This window comes from Hylobates moloch, unplaced genomic scaffold, assembly GCF_009828535.3.
Source record: "Hylobates moloch isolate HMO894 unplaced genomic scaffold, HMol_V3 SCAFFOLD_2, whole genome shotgun sequence".
NCBI lineage: Eukaryota > Metazoa > Chordata > Mammalia > Primates > Hylobatidae > Hylobates > Hylobates moloch.
Window position 1 is genome coordinate 43,872,993 of NW_026652277.1, and position 17,261 is coordinate 43,890,253.

General features: G+C 37.4%; 1 protein-coding gene across 11 annotated transcripts in view; it reads left to right on the top strand.

Annotated features, from left to right (window-relative positions):
- The window catches only part of FAM13A (family with sequence similarity 13 member A), a 394,397-nt gene that overhangs the window by 344,728 nt on the left and 32,408 nt on the right, over nt 1–17,261 (top strand). For all 11 annotated transcript variants that reach the window (XM_058432961.1, XM_058432969.1, XM_032141067.2 and 8 more), the window contains 2 exons: nt 10,520–10,596; nt 10,983–11,025. In XM_058432961.1, the coding sequence (XP_058288944.1) occupies nt 10,520–10,596; nt 10,983–11,025 (120 nt within the window). The remainder of the gene's footprint in view (nt 1–10,519; nt 10,597–10,982; nt 11,026–17,261) is intronic.

A 17,261-nucleotide genomic window follows, 5' to 3' on the forward strand; every position in this document is an offset into this window, starting at 1 on the left:
CCTGGCTTACTTAAATTTGGTGATGCTTTGTTGAGAATAGACAATTAGCAGGCAAGGGCAGAAGCAGAGAGACCAGTTAGGAATCATTACAGTCATCTGGGTTTGAGATGATGATGGCTTGAACTGAGGTGATACAAGAGCCAGCTATATGGACTCACGGGCTGTACCCTTCACTGGTCTAGGGAGCACTGTTCCCATCAACCAAAACATGAATGGTTCCCCCTGGAGTTGTGCACTGCAGTGGTGAAGAGGTGGGGTAAGAAAGTGAATGTATTTTGAAGATAGAATTGACAAAATCACCTGACAGATTCAATGTGGGGTATGAAAGCAAAAGAGGAGTCAAAGATGATTCCAAGATTTTTGGCCTGAGCAGCCAGGAGACTGGTGTTGCCAATTTCCTGAGATGAGGAAGATAGACATTTTGGGAGTCATATCCTAAGTTCAGTTTCTGACATGGAAAGACTGAGCTGCCCATTAGACATCTAAGAGAAGAGATATTAGAGGCAACTGGGCTTCTGGGCCTAGAGCTTCGGGAGAATGTCCTCCTTAGAGATACAAATGTGGGAGTCATGAGCATTGTAAATGACATTTAAAGCCAGTACACTGGCTGAGATAACCAAGGGAGTGAATATGGATAGAAAAGGCCTTCGCACAAGTCCTTGAGGCAGAGAATGGGGAGATGAGAAGCCAGCTGAGGAAACTTAAACAGCAGCCAGAAAACTAGAAGAAAAATGAGGTAAGTTTGGTGTCTTAGAAGCCAAGTAACCAAGGGACTCAAAGAGGAAGGAGGATCAGATGATAGGTCAAGTAGAAGACTGCGAGTTCGACCATTGACATTAGCAAAATGTAGCTCCCTGGTGATCTTCGTAAGAATAGTGTTGGTAGAAAGATGGGAGCAAGAGCCATTTTCAGGAGAAGATGGTAGGAGAGTAACTGAAGACAGTGAGTAAATGGCTTCACAGTGATCTTGCTGGCCCACAGCACAGCCAAAGAGGAGAATATGGTGTAGATCTGGAAAAGTGTCTTACAGATTTGGTGTCTTTACAGTGGGAACTATCTGGCTCCTTTCTCTCTCTGTCCTTTGCTTCTCGAGGATATCATGACCAGCAGAGACCAAGAAACTACAGATAATTCAGAGCTCAGAAATCAGGGGCAGTGAGGTACCAGTCTGGGCATCAGACTGCACTGCCTTATTTCAAATTATTGCCACAATTTCAACCTTCCCCTTTCCTTAAACCCCAAGCTCATACCTGTCCCCTTCCTTCTCTCCCAGAAGAAAACCTTATCTCCTCTTTTGCTTTGAAGAGCTGAAATAACCAGCTTCTGTTTCAACTTCCCTCACTTCACTTCCAAATTTCTCTAGCTGTCTATTTTATTTTCTTATCTGCTCAAATGACAAAGTAAGTTTCCTAAATTCTAAAACTAACCTCTAAGGTGAAAAGCATCTTTGGAAATTCTATTTTTTACATCCATCTCCCAGCCTACCTCACACCGGCATAAAAACATATTTACCCATGCACACTTCCTCTCTATTGGCTCATCTCCATTGGCCTAGAAAAAAAGTCTCTATCTCCAAACTTCCACTCTAGGGCAGAGTTTAATACTTTGAGTCAAAAATCACAACACATTCATGCATTTTATCCAATAATCCTACTTCTGCTGCTCCGTTCTAGGTGCATAATCCTTTTTGTTTGTTTGTTTGAGATGAAGTTTTACTCTTATTGCCCAGCTGGAGTACAGTGGCACGATCTCAGCTCACTGCAACCTCCCCCTCCGGGGTTCAAGTGATTCTTCTGCCTCAGCCTCCTTAGTAGCTGGGTTTACAGGCGCACACCACTATGCCCAGCTAATTTTTGTATTTTAGTAGAGATGGGGTTTCACCATGTTGGCCGGGCTGATCCCAAACTCCTGACCTCAACTGATCTGCCCACCTCGGCTTCCCAAAGTGCTGGGATTGCAGGCATGAGCCACCACACCTGGCCACTAGGTACATAATCTTAAATATAAAAAAAACCATATATATTAATTTGCTCACCGCAAGGCTATTTATAATCATGGAGAATTAGAAGCAATTTAAATGTTCAGAAGAGCAGACGAGTAACATTTGTATGTCAACTCAGTAAAATACTCTGCAATGATTCAAAATTATAGTTATGAAGATTATATAATAAAATAGAAAATATTTGACAAGTTATATTTTAAGTGCTTTTCATATATTCTCAATTTTAATCCTCCCAATAATCCATAGGTAGATATTATTATTCCCATTCTAATCATGAGGAAAATTAGGCATAGGAGATTAAACAACTAGGTCACATGTAAGTGGTGGAGCTGGGATTCCACTGTACTGCCCTTCAATATAAAAATAGGTTATGAAGCAATATCTACAGTGCATGCATATATATGTATGATATAGTCATTCCTAGGAAAAAAGGCTAAAAGGATATATAGCTAAATGTGATTGTGTGATTGCATTATGGTGATGGCAGTAGTATTAGAAGTAATTGTTTCTCTTCTCTCCAAATATGTTCTGTGTGATTATATGAATTCTATAATATTACATTTAATATATAAAAATCAAAACAAAGTCTATAGGTCTCTTATCTATGAACAACTTCCTTTTAGTTTCATGTATACATGAAATCTCAGTCAAGGTTCAAGAAAGGAGAATAGGTCTTGTAATCATACCTGAATTTCACTTCCAACTATCTCACTTCATAGCTATGGCAAGTAAAGCACGTTACTTAGCCTTTTACTTCATCTGTAAAATAGCAGTTTTTTGTGAGATTGTGTTTTTTTGTGAGATTTAAATGCAACTAAATGTGCTAAATAATAGGTAAAACTGAACACAGTAAATATGTTTCTGCTTCCTCTGCTCTGATGGCCAATCTCTTTTCTTCATTTTACCACCACACATTTTGGACAGTCTGTACTTGTTAGTTTCAGTTCTTCTATTTTTTTTTTAAGAGGCAGAGTCTCACTCTGTCATCCAGCCTGGAGTACAGTGGCATGATCAAAGCTCACTGCAACATCCAACTCCTGGGCTTAAGGGATCCTCTTGCCCCAGCCTCCCAAGTAGCCGGGACCATAGGCATGTGCCACCACACCCAGCTAATTTTTAAAATTTTTTGTAGAGACAGAGTTTCACTATGTTGCCCAGGCTGGTCTCACACTTCAGGCCTCAAATGATCCTCCCACCTCAGCCTCCCAAAGTGCTGGGATTACAGGAGTGAGGTGCCATGCCCAGACCCCATTCTTCTTTTCATATTTATACATGAATCCCTACAGTCTAGATTCCATCCCCAACCCCAACCCGAACCCCAATCCCGTTCTCTACAGAACCTTTCTTAATGTCTCTACTGGTCTTTTGTGCTATGACTGGTCCCTGTGCTATGACTTCATCTAGTTCTTGGCCTCCTCAAGGCCTTGGGGTGTTTGATACTCTGTGGCTCTTTGTCTGAACCCTTTCTCCCTTGGTCTGAATGATGTTGACCTCTCCTTGTCCTCATACCACAATGACTGTTTTCTTCTTTGCTGTATCCTTCCTTGGCTAAGCTCCCATAAATCATGCTTGGATTTAAATGTTACCTAGATTTTTGTCTCATATCGCTTTTCTATCTGAACTTTCAGAGCTTCTCCAGTTCCATGGTTTCAGTTGTCACCTCTCTACAAATGACTTACAAATTAACATTTGATGGATTCTGTCTGCAGTTCACCTCAGAGAATACTTTAAAGTCAACATGTTGAAACCAAACTCATCATCTTCTCCTCAATCTCTTTTTCATTCAAGAATCCGATCTGATTCAATCACATCATCGTCTCCTTAGTCCTTTCCTTTTCCTCACCTCCATCCTTCCTTCAACATTTCAATCATGTGTCAAATTTAGTTGATTCTGCTTTTTTAAAAAATATTAATGTGCATCTCCTTTCCCTTTTTGCATTGCCATTACATAGTTGAGGCTCTTACTGTAACTAGTCTGGAATACTGAAACAGTCAGCCAACATGTCTCCAAGCCTCTTCTACTCACTTTCCTCTCCAGAACATGTCTGCTTCTACAAAACAATTATCTACGTAATGCAGCAATTTTCAACCATTGTTTTCAGTGTGACACAACTCGCAAGAACTCCTGTCAAAAACCACATGACCATGATTTTCTGGGTGGTATCAAATATAATGTGAAAAAGCCCAACAATGTGAACCACTGACTTAAAATTATTTATTCCTTCAATCACACAACAACTAACCATATGACAAGCACTATTTTCAACACTAAGGACACAATGTGATCAAAACAGACACACACTCTGCCTTCCTGAAGTTTACAGTCTCATAAAATGAGATAGATAAGAAAGAAATATCTAGTTAGATGGCAATACATGCTGTGGAGAGAAATAAGGCAGGGTAAAGAGGATGGAAAGTGGTAAGAGGTAAAGGATCTATATCGTAGAGGACATTCAAGTCAGGCCTCACTGAAAATGATGCCTGTGCAGAGACCTGAAGGAGGTGAGGGAATGAGCCATCAGGATATCTGGGAAGAGAAAATCCAGGCAGAGGGAGCAGCATGCTGAGCCTTTGAGGACAGGCAAGAGGTGGCCATGGTTAGAACAGAGTTGAGAGGAGCATTGTAGGAGATGAGGTCAAAGATGCAGCAGAGATCCTGATCACCTAAAGCTTCATAGCCATTTTTAGGACTTTAGCAGTTACCTTAAGTAGGATGAGGAGCCACAGAGGATTGAGAGGGGAAGGAAGCCATTTTGTGACGTACCTTATGAAAGGATCACTCTGGCAACTGTGTTAAGTATAGTGCATGGGGTGATGAGAAATGGATAAGGACTAAAGTAAAATAATTGACATAATCTAGTAAAGAATTCAACTAGTCAGTTAGATATATTAATCTGGAGGTCAAGGGAGAGATGAAATAAATAATTTTGGAAGTCTTTGGCACACAGTTGGTTTTTAAAGCCTTGAGAGTGGATAAGCTGACACCAAAGGACTGAGTACAAAGGGTAAAAAGAAAGGGTCCAAGGACTAAGCCCTGAGACCAACCAACATTTAGGGGGTAAGCAGATGAGAAGGGAGCACCACAAGGGACTAAGAAGGAGCTGCTGCCAATCTCCAGTGCAAACATGGAGGCAAGAGCCTCATTAAATTTAGGTCCAGAGAAAATTAGAAGAAAGAAATTGGAATAGGGAGTGAGTGATAATTTCACATGTATCTAGCTAACCCACAGCTACCTTGATGGGAGCTCTATCAGTGGGAAGAGGCGGGAAGAGCCTGATTAAGTGGGTTCAAGAAAGCCTAAGAGGAAATGAGTTGGATACTACAAGTATGGAAAGTCTTTGAACAGGTTTTGCCCTACAAGGGGGAAGAAAAACGAGGTAGCAGTTGGAGAGAATACAAGATGAAGACAGTTTTTAGAAGGCAGTGATGTTACAGAATATTTGTGTAAGACAAGCCAATAGAGAGGAGGAGATGACGATGCAAGAGAATTCATTGCAGGAGCAATGTTCTTGAGTCAGTGATAGGTGATGGAACCTAATGGACAAGTGGAGTGGTGTGATCATAAATCACTTTGATCTAAAGACCATCTCATCAAGAATTCCAGCAGCTTTCCCCCACTGCCTCCTTTGCATAACACCAAAGGTCCATCTTTGTGTTCTAACCACAGCCTACCTTTCATCTATGATAAGTGAATACTCTTCTAACTTATATCAGTCTCTTCATGTTTATACACACATCTAGGATTCCTTTTTTTTGTGTACTGTTGAGTAAGGAAAGAAGGCTATACATATTCAGTAGAAGCTGTACTTTGAGTATCCATACAACCATCTAATTTTTTACTTTCAGTAAGTATAGTATTCAGTAAATTACATGAGATATTCAACACTTTTGTTATAAAATGGGCTTTCTGTTAGATGATTTTGCCCAATTGTAAGCTAATGTAAGTGGTCTGACCATGTTTAGGCTAGGCTAAGCTATGCTATTCAGTAGGTTCAGTGTACTAAATGCATGTTTGGCTTATGATATTTTCTAATTACCATGGGTTTATTGGGATATAACCTCCATGGTAAGTTGAGGAGTGTCTGTACCTGGTGAAGCATTGTATTGGTCAGGTCTGGAAGCCACATATATCACTTCTCACATCCCATTGGAGAACAGTTAGTCACATGGTTGTACCAGATCACGAGAGAGGCTGGAAAATGTATTGTTGCTGGACATCTAGCTACTTTATTACAGTGGAAGAAGTGTAGCATGGGTTTGGGTGGACAGCTAGCAAACTCATAGGCATCCTTTCTTTTTGAATATGAATGAGCTTATATAATTTTAAGCAATAAAACATAAAATGTACAAAAGGGTACAAAAAGGAATTCAAAAATGCCATTAATCCTTTCTTAACGAGACTCTCTCAAATATTCTCCTTCTCTTAGAGCTCAAGGTTAGAATAATGAACCTGTTTTGACTAACAGCAGTCCTGTAGCCTTCAGATTGAGCTGTTTGTATATTGAGAGAGGCATTTTTGTGTGTGTCCTCTACTAAGGTTTTGTCAGCATTTTACAGTTTTAGAAGATGAATTTGTTTTTGTTCCAAGTGTTTTTAAGTGCTTCAGTCAGTGGTCAAACAGGTTTTGAGCCTAGCTTTCAACGCCAACACAGAGAGGGAGAAAGAAAAATAATCAAAAATAAATTCCACAGTCTAAAATGAACTTTTATCAAGGCTTTTGCTCTTTTAGACTTGAGGTTCTCTTTATAATTAAGGAGAATGGTTTTTAAAATTTAGTTCCTCTGACACCCCAAAATTATCAAAATAAATTATGTCATAGTGAATCTGTGTTTTGAAAGTCATTGATAGGACTTACATGAGTCAAAATTTTATGGATTATAAACTAGGCTTTATCTGGTTGAAAATAATTGCAATACAAGAAGCAACTTTATTAAATTAGACCTAAAGTCACAATCTTGTTCTTTGCTGCTTTTTAAAAATTACTTACTACCTTTAAAAGATCCCAAATTTAGAAGAGGAATTAAAATAAAAGTTAATGCAATAAAACACTTCCACAATATTCTATTACTTCAACCTCTAATCAATGAAAACATTAATGGACTACTCTTTTTACCACACCTGGTAGGGATGTGTTTGGGACATAAAACAGTTTAAAACCTTCAAAAGACAATGACTGAATATTTTCTTATCAGAGAAGTACTATTAGCACCTACAGCACATTTGAAGGTCTAATGGCATACTTCTCAAAAGCATTCTGCATTTCAGCATTATTTTGACCTGTACATTACACTTTTCCCTTCCCTCATCTTAGTGAAGTAGAGAGGTTACTGATCTATTTCTTTATCTTAATCATTCCTCCCTAACCCCAAGACAAAGAATACAAATTAGAATCTACAAAATGTATTGTGCCCATGGAAATACATAGTTTTGTTACTGTACTTGTAGATATTTACTACCCTTGTTAGTTTCATTCTGGAAAAAAAAAATGCTTTCCGGGTTGTAACATTCTTCAGATTTTCCATTTCCAAAAGATATAGGTGCAACCCAGCTACCTTAGGAAATGAACACTGCGTACCTGCGTGCTGTTTTAGTGAAACCAGACAATGAATATTCAGCAGTCTCAAATGTGTACAGAAATAACATGACAATTAGAACTACTAAAAAGCCTTAGAGAAGAATATTGAACAATATTGGAAATCAGCCTTTGTGAACTACGTCTACAAAACCTCAAATCATTGGAGAGTTCTTAAACATATGGATAAAACATGTAAAAAGTGGTAGGGATGGAGTTGAAGAAGTTAATACTTGTTTTAACACTGGAGATCAGCTAAGACTTCTCACATCTCACAACTGCTTTTTGCAAAGCTTTCTATTGTGTGACCTAACTAACTTTATTCTGTAGTTCCTAACACCTGTATCAATTACATTTTGGTTCCTCTGTTTAAGAAAAAAAAATCAATCTTCTAACGTCTTCTAAATGAAATATCTCTAAATTTATATAATGCTATTATGGTTTATTTTCTGTTCACTCTTATTCTTCCTGAATATTTCTTTTTTATTTTATTTATTTTTTTCTTTTAAGCTATCTCCTACGGGAAGGATCTGAATATTTCTTAGCCTTGAACTGAAAATGTTCAGTTCTTTGGAAATAGTCATTTACATGTAATTATGAATATATCATTTCATTGGCACTGTTGTGAAGTGATCTGAAGATAGAGGATTGTGCTTTCCTTTGGAATTCACGTTTCAGAGCTTTAGGAAAACCTAATACTATTGCACTAGATCTTACACTAAAGATTCTGATACTCTATTGAAGATTACCAGTGGGAACAAAGATTCTTTGTCATAGATACAACCCTTTTCATCAGGAAAGTCACATTCAGGTAGTAAGAGCAATTATTTTTGATTTAATGGGAGCCATTTTATAAAGGCCTCTTCTAACTCAAACTTTAGAGGTATGAATATAATTGAATGTTGTAATTTTTAATTTCTCAGATCCATTCTAAAATTATCTACGTGTGTAAATTAATGCCCAGTATTCTAGTATTCTAATGGCAGACACAAACACTGTATTTCCTGTTTTTGGGACAGTGTCTTAACTGTGAACAAGTAACAGTAAAATATTTTCCTTGGAGATATTATAACAAATAACAATAAAATATTTTCCTTGGAGATATTATAGCTTCAGAAACAATAACATCAACACTTCATTAATTATATTAATAATAATATTCATTAAATGTACCAGGCATTATTCTATACTTTTTTTTTTTTTGAGACGGAGTCTCATTCTGTCGCCAGGCTGGAGTGCAGTGGTGCATCTCGGCTCACTGCAACCTCCGCCTCCCAGGTTCAAGCAATTCTCCCGCCTCAGCCTCCCAAGTAGCTGGGACCACAGGCATGTGCCACCACAGCCAGCTAAGAGATGGGGTTTCACTATGTTGGTCAGGATGGTCTCAATCTCTTGACCTCGTGATCTGCCTGCCTCAGCCTCCCAAAGTGCTGGGATTACAGGTGTTAGCCACCATACCCATCATTATTCTAGTACTTTACATATCATTTAATTCTCATGACCACCCTATGTTAACTATTGTTGCCATCTTCATTTTCCAGATGAGGAAATTAAGGCTCAAGTAGGGTCATATAATTGGCAAATGGTGGAACTGGAATTCTAACCCAAGTATTCTGATTCAGAGCCACTGTCATAACTATTATGTTATATTATCTCCCTTTGTTTCTATTCTTTAATGGAGCCCAGGGTGTCAAACGGAGAATTCCAGGCAAATTGGCCAAACCAACATAAGTGGAAAATAATTCAGCTATCTACGAAGCCAAAGATTAGTTTTCTGCTCTATATGTTTATTTCGTGGAGATCGTTGTAAATGCCAATTTCATGGGATTATTGTGAACCTTAGATTTACTTAGTAAAGGGTTTTATTATAATGGGATGTTATTGATAGGTAGATGAACATATGTACTTTCATATATGTATAATTTACTTTGATGACACAGGATGAGTGGATTATGCTTAATATCCTTTTAATGCAGATATAAATCTGAGTTCAACAAAATTCAGGTCCAAATTTCCAAGGCAGCTATGTTTTTGAGTTTGCTGAATTCAGATATTCTCGTTTGCTTATTTGTAATCTCCCTTCAAGGAAATGGCTTACTTATTCTGTGCCAGTCACCCGAATGATATTTAGAAAGCATTGGCCATATTTGCAGAGGCAGTCAAAAATATCTTACATATATGCCTCCTGGTAAGCATTAACCCCACCTGGTCAGCTGAAAATACATACTATTCAAATTAGGTTTTCTGTCTTTACTTTTTCCATCTTGGCTAATATAAAGATTAACATTAAATATTGTAAAAAGAAAGGTTCTTAAATTTTCATTTCTGTTTATAGATATTTTACAGCTTAGGTATAAGCTACATGTTACTCTAGATAATATTGGCAGTATACACTGAGTATGTATATGTGTGTGTGCATATATATGTATATACATATATATACATATATGTGTATACTCCACCTTCAATCTTATCAATGTACACTGAATATACATAAATGTGTGTGTGCATATGTAGATATACGTTCTTATATAGATAGATAGAGAGAGAGAGAGTAAATGTTACATCAGTTTCTGATGAGATTCGATGTCAGATTCCTCAATTCTAAGTCTGACCCACCCTGATTCTCTAACAGTCTGGGTTTTGCTATTTAGCTGTCCAATGTGGATAATACCTAACAGAGACATTATAGAGCACAGTGGCCATTTCCGTGATACTGTCACGTATCTTTGTTAAAAGGATGATAAAGTTCAATACACCATTCTATGCAAGCAGGATATAATAAACTGTCATAATTTTACTAGTTTAAACAAAGATAAAAATATGAGGACTAGAATTAGTTTATATATATGTATTATTTGATTTTTCTATTTTAAAGAAAGGAGGGTCTGCGTTGCATATTTCTTACCATTCCTATTAGGCAACCAATAATGGTTCTGTTACAGAATATGGAAAGTCTCGATTCCACACGATCTCATGAGAGAACTGGACCTGATGATTTTGAACGGATGTCCGATGAAAGGTAATTTTAGAATTGTCTCCTAATATTCTTTCCAAGGACAGGAAAAGGTTATTTTCATGTAATGCAATGTGAATTATAAGAACTAAAAAGAATGGAATTAAAGGACTATATATTTACCAGCAATACTTTATAGCAAGGAAAATGCTTAGAATAGAAAATCTATCATAGTGCTATTGAAGGCAAATAACTATAGTTATGTTTATTTGTGTTTCCAGTTTGCTTTGTTTTGATTAATTTTTTGTTTTGTGTTTTGTTTTTGAATTTTATAAGTATTTGGCTTAGAGCTACTCAACATACTCTTAAAATCATAATATCAGTGGATGAAAAACATTGTTATAAAACAAGTAGATATTTTATGATTTTGTTGTTGTTGCCGTTATTTATAGGAAAGGAAATGAAAAAGATGGTGGACACACTCAGCATTTCGAGGTGAGTAGCTAACAAGCAAGAGTAAGACTGTGATGGGGCTGTTCATACACTCTTGAGTGTACCTCTGAAATATTAGTCTGCCAGTAAGGGACATTGAGATAAGTAATATGACTGTGATTGATTAGAAAGGCAAATACCAAACTTAAAGATTCCTTGAGAAATCATAAGAGCTCATTATTTACCTTTGTGAATCATTTTGTTTTGCTTATGATGATAAACTTTAATAGCACAGGGATTTCTCTTTAGATTTTCTATAAAGTAAAACAAAACAAAAAGCTAAAGCTACTGGTTTTATTTTCCACAATTTGATGCATTTTTTAAGTGATTGAGATATATAGGTAGTGAGTCTTAGTCACAAAGATTAGGTCCTGAATCTTCAAATTAACACAAATTCACTTTGAGTTACTTAATCCAATTTGTTTGCTGAGTTTCGTCTCTCATCCTAAATAAACATTGGAGAAGAAAAGTCTCTCACCTCCCTTATGTCATCTGTATCTTCAAGTTTCATTTACTTTCCTGACCTCCCACTTGTCCTCTCAGGCATCACCATGCTGACCCAAGTATTTGGTTTCCCTTGCTCCCAAGTCCAGCTTCCATTCAGTGTGCTGAGCATCATTTTTAATTCATGTATGTGTATGCAATCTACTACCTCCAAATACTTCCAACTCCACCTTCAATCTTATCAGTTTTCCTTTTCAAGAATTAAAGTTTTTCTTAACCTACTTTTAAATTCTGACTCTTGATATAAAGAGAACGTTCCCTCTAACCCAATAATTCTTAATCTCTGTTGGGCACGGACCTAATTCACTGATGGATTTATTCAACAACATATATTAAATCCTACTAGGTACAGGTACTGTGCTAGGAGCTGGGATTTAATGACAACCACAGTATAGTCCCCCATGGAGTTTTACAGCATAGCAGCTTAAAAATCAGAAAGCTATAGACCCTCTTAGAAAATTGTATTATCATTAAAAAATGTGCATAAAATTCCTAGAAACTAATCACCACTCCCTGAACACACGCTAATGCTGTAGACTCCTCATATCTCCTGTATTCAATTCTTGTCATATATGTACTTCTTCACCAGATAATTTAGCCAGATAATAGGAGGGGAATGCTTCCTCTTTCTGATCTCACAGCTTCTGAGCTACTTTTTTCATCTATTTCCAACTCATTTTTGCCTCCTTCCTTGGGACCCAAGCAACAAGCTGACATTCTTTCCTTTTCTCTAGGCATCTTTTTAAAGATCATGTTTCCCCCATGATACTGTCAAGTTGTGTTTTGTTTTTTATGGTTTTATCCTTTCACTGCCATCTTCCTCTGCTCACAGCAAGCACCTACTCATCTCCTATCTAACATGATTTTAAAGAAAATCGCTTTGCCAGTCTCCTGGAGAGGTCTCCTCAGTTCTTTCCTTTTATGCGTGTTTTCTTTTATGAGATAAAAGGGAATAAAAGTAACTTTTGTGGATGGACTTCATAGCATTAACTCATAAATTCTAAGTAGCACACAAACTAAATGGCAAACTAAACTGAACTCAGTCTGCCTTGGTCTTTGGTGGACAGCTCCCAGGGCAGTGGATTAATCATGGGGAAACAATCTCACATCCTTCTTCCATGTGCCAAGTCCTCTTCTTATGTGTGTTATCCATGTGCAGCCACCAATCAGTGCCCAGTGCCACTGCTGGCACTGCTTAGGCATTCACTAATAATAACATGATGGTTTCAGTTAGGAGATAAAATTAGGTGGTGAACTAAAATCTAGACTAAGCTCTCCATGTCACCTTTCTACCACAGCTGCACCAAAGGAGAAAAATAAGACATCATTCCACAAGATTGGGATGATTTCTACTTGTGAAAGCATGTGCTTCTTTCACTGAAGGAAATTTGTCTTATTCCATAAAAACAGTGAAAAGAACTGTTTTCCATTTTGTAAAGCTTTTTCCCTTGTTTCAGTGTGCTGTTAGTTATTACTTTTTAATATATGTAGTACTTCCTAAAACTTACACCACCCAATATTTAATCTAGTTTTCTAGTAAAAACATCAATAATCTTTCATTTTCAGTGATGAAAAATAAGTCTATACTTTGGTTACTCCTCCTAGAGTTCTGTTTAACCAGTATTTATTTTGTTTCAGGTCTCATTGCATAAGATTGAGACGTCAGATTTTACATGCCCACTATTGAATATATATTGTAATATTTCTAATTTCGTTTTCCATTAAGACAGACTTCGTCCTTATTGATATTTTCATTTAAAATTCTCCTTGTAAACTCTCAGATTCACATAAGATAACATAGCAAACAACAGCTCTTGGGGAAAGGTGATTTTTTTGGGGAGGACTACTATTTCCATTAGAATGAGGAACATTTGTTTTCAGCCTCAGAAATGCTCTTTAGAGACAGGCAGAGAGAAGCTTCTCTTAGATCTGCTGCTCAAAGGCAAATGAAGTTACAACTGTGACCCCAGTTTTTAAATAATCAGTTTGCAGCCTTTAATGTGTTTTGTTTGAAGGTATGTGTTGAAAGTGAACATGGGCTTATCCCTTTGTTTCATATCTTTTTAATTTATTTTAATTATGCAACTAATCTTGTCCAAAAAGAGATTCTCCTGAGATCTCAGATGGGCATTGGTCAATAACAGTTACCCATTTCTATTTCATAAGAGTTCCTTATGTGGTTTGGATTAAGATTTGTTTAGTGACACACTGGCAATGAGAAAAAAAGTCAAGAGTCACTTTGAAATGTCCAAAATTAAAGTACATTTTCTTCAGGAAGGTTCAGAAAGGCTGACATTTTAATAAAGTATCCTGTCTGGGCAATGTGAAATGAGATAACATAAGGAAGAGCTGGCACCCTGCTCCCTGGGCATGCAAAATCTCGAGTCTTTGTTCTTCTGTGTATTATTAACTCTTTTAACAAACTACAAGTATCCAGAAGAGAGGTCATCCTTAAAACTAGCAATTCTAGATTCTAAAAGATATCCCTGAAATTACAGATTTTCAGAGTTCTGTTTCCAAGGGAGTTTATACTTTACGCTTCAATTTAATCCCTATTTTCTATGATGAAAATATTTTATACTTCTCTATAAAATCCAGAATATTAAAACTAAAACCTTACAATGAATCTCTGTTGAGAAGTCAAAACAAGTAAGAATTATTAACTGCACGTGAGGGAATTACATTATCTGGGAGAGATCATTTTATGTCAGAATTACAAGGTCAGTGAAGTGTTAAGTTCTTTCAAAATATTTTTACATTCTTTATGCTTTCTAAGCCTACTGCTTAAGAGAGCTTAGAAGCATACCTTTGATAACAAACAAGACATTCATAATTTAAAAAAAAAAAAGACTAGCTCCATGTTTCTTATCCTGGTTCAAAAAAAAAGGAAAAGAGAAGAGAGAAAGAAGGAGAGAAGACAAGGCTTTTCAATCAAGACTGAGAATTAATATTAGTTATCACAAGATATTAAGTGCAGGCTTTTATTTGCCCTGAAAAAGTGAATTTCTGAAAAGTATTTATGGAATGGATGACTGTTATTTTGACTTCACTGTTTTCATGGAAGCTTTAGGACTTTGTTTTAATATTATAACCAGAAAAATTAACAAGCTCTATTTACTTCAAATTCGCTTCCAAGTCAATCCAATAGCCAAAGGCTAATGAAGCTTTGGAGTTCACATGGATTTTGAAAATTTATTTCCACTTTCCTTTATTGTCAGGCCGAACAAAAAATGTTTATGGTTCTGTGTAGTTCTTCTGTTAATACTGTAGTTTCTTCCTGCGAAAACTGCATTATACAGCATACTTTCTGATATTGTCATTCCTGGCTCTGTAAACTATTAGGCCACTTAACTATATCCTGTGCAGGGCAATGGAAGGAATAAAACAAAAATTCACCAACTATTTGAAGCCAGAGAAAGAGCAGGATCCAATAAAGTCTGGGGATAGAAAAAGGTGGGTCCAGCTAGACAGGGACAAGTCTTGGCAAAGATGAGACTGATAGCTTCATAATTAATGGCTCCTTGACCTGAATGTGAAATGTTACCTGAGGCCCCGGGAGAGATGAGCTCTCTTCACATTTGCCCCCTAGCATCCTACGTTTCTTTTATAAGAATACTTGGCACTTGTATGTTCAGTGTCTCTCTCCTGCACCAAATCCCTTACCTTGCTTGCTACTAAATTCCAGTGCCAAGGACGTATATGTGTTCAATAAACGCTTGCCAAATGTATGAATGAATGAATGAACGAATGGGAAAGGGAGGTAGGGTATAAATGGAAAAAGCATTGTTTATAGTTCCTATAGGTTGTTTTATACACGTTTTTCATTTTAATCTTCACAAACTTTACAAAGTCTTGTTCCTGTATTCGAGGAAAAAAAAAAAGCTGAAGTTCAAAGAAGTTTACTCACTGAAAGTCTTGCAGCTAGTAAAGCTAGTATCTAAACGTGAGTCTCTGCCTCTAAAACCCATCCTAATATGCCATACTCTGTTGTCTCACCTAAGAGCCAAACACTAAATTTGTTTCAGTACACAAATATTTGGTGTGTTTTCATATAGTGCAGCATTTTTGACAATGTTTAGTGTATGACATCACAGTACAAGGATCTTGGCGTTGAAAATTGTGAAATTAATTTACTTACTTTGTGATTTAACAGAAGATATTAGACATGTAAACAACAAAAGTTGAGACCAAAAATATTTTTATATTTGAGAATGCTTTTGACATTTTAACCTTAATGATCTAGTAGGAGAAATAGATAATATTTGCAATACTATATGAAGAGCCCTGTTAGAGAGGATGGAGCAACTGGGCAAGGTGCTTCACCCAGACTAGGCTAACATTTGAAGGCACAGCAGTTTTTATGCTAGTGTTTACAGAGCCTGAAGAACTTCACCATGGGCCATAGGACATAAGACAGCCTCCCTGGCACCCACATGCACAAAAAACCATCAGCAGTCTGCAGCCCCGGGCAAGGCAACCATGTCACATCATAGACCAGCAGGGCCAAAAGTTGGGACTTGGGCAAGTAAGAAAGCAACCTCAGGGATTGATGGGAGCACAGCAGGACAGGGCCAGCCTGTACGTGCATTTCCACATGCAGTTAGGGTGTGCTGTGCTTAGTGTGTCCAGGGCTGTGCCAGCTGGTGTAGGTTTGTGTAGGAGGGATCTCTCCACTGCTGTGCCACAAATCAGCCAGGAAGTATAGAAGCTCATGTAAGTTGACATAGGTCTATGATGTGAATGACCTAGTGCCTCATTATATATGACACATCCTCATCCTCTGTTTATGGTGGCTCTGGCTGTCCTTTGCTGGATTCCAGAAACACTGACCTCTGTACTATTCCTGAAACATAGAAAAACTGAAATGCCTCAGGGCCTTTGCACTTGTCTTCTTTCTTCCTGGAATGCTCTTTCCACAAATGGCCCACTTTCTCACTTCCTGTCACTTTATCACAGAGACCATCCCTGACCACTCAATATAAAACAGAGGCCTCAACTGCTACCACCAACATCCCTCTTACTTTATTTTCCTTTTACTTTTTATACCCCTTTATTTTTCTCCAGAGCCCTAACAGTTTTTTGTTGACTAATTATCTTCTCTGTAAGACTCATTATGACAGAGATTTTATTTTGTCCACCATAGTTTCCCGTGTGTGAAAAAAACATCTAGCAAATAGTAGGTACTGAAAAATCATTTCTTTTGAATTAATAAGTTTTTTCTTTGTATCTCTAGAGACATAATAGGCAGCCCGATTATGCCATAATATTTATTGAATATATAAGTATATAATACTTAGCCCGGCATATGAGGCCTTTCACAGTCCAGCATCTACTTAGCTGACACCCTTGTCATGTCCCATTCCCCCTTCCTGTCCTAAGGGCTGGTCACCCTGAAACTCTTCCTCTTGCTGTGGCCCAGCATGCCACGCTCTCATGCCTGCATTTGCACTTGTTATTCCTCCTTCCTTCTGTGTGATGTGCCGTCCTCCCTCACCCCTCCAGCCCACACCTATCTGCCCCCAAATTAAAATTTCTGTTGCTGATTCATGACGGATACACTAGTGGCTCTTTTCACTAATATTTTTTCATAATGCATTTAACATTGTCTTCCATCCTTTGTTGTAATATGCTTCCCCTCAAATTGCAATTGTATTTGCCTCGTCTCCTATTCTTCTCTCTAGCAATTTTGAGGTGTGCCAGTGTTTTATTCATTTGTCTTCATACGGTGTCAAATA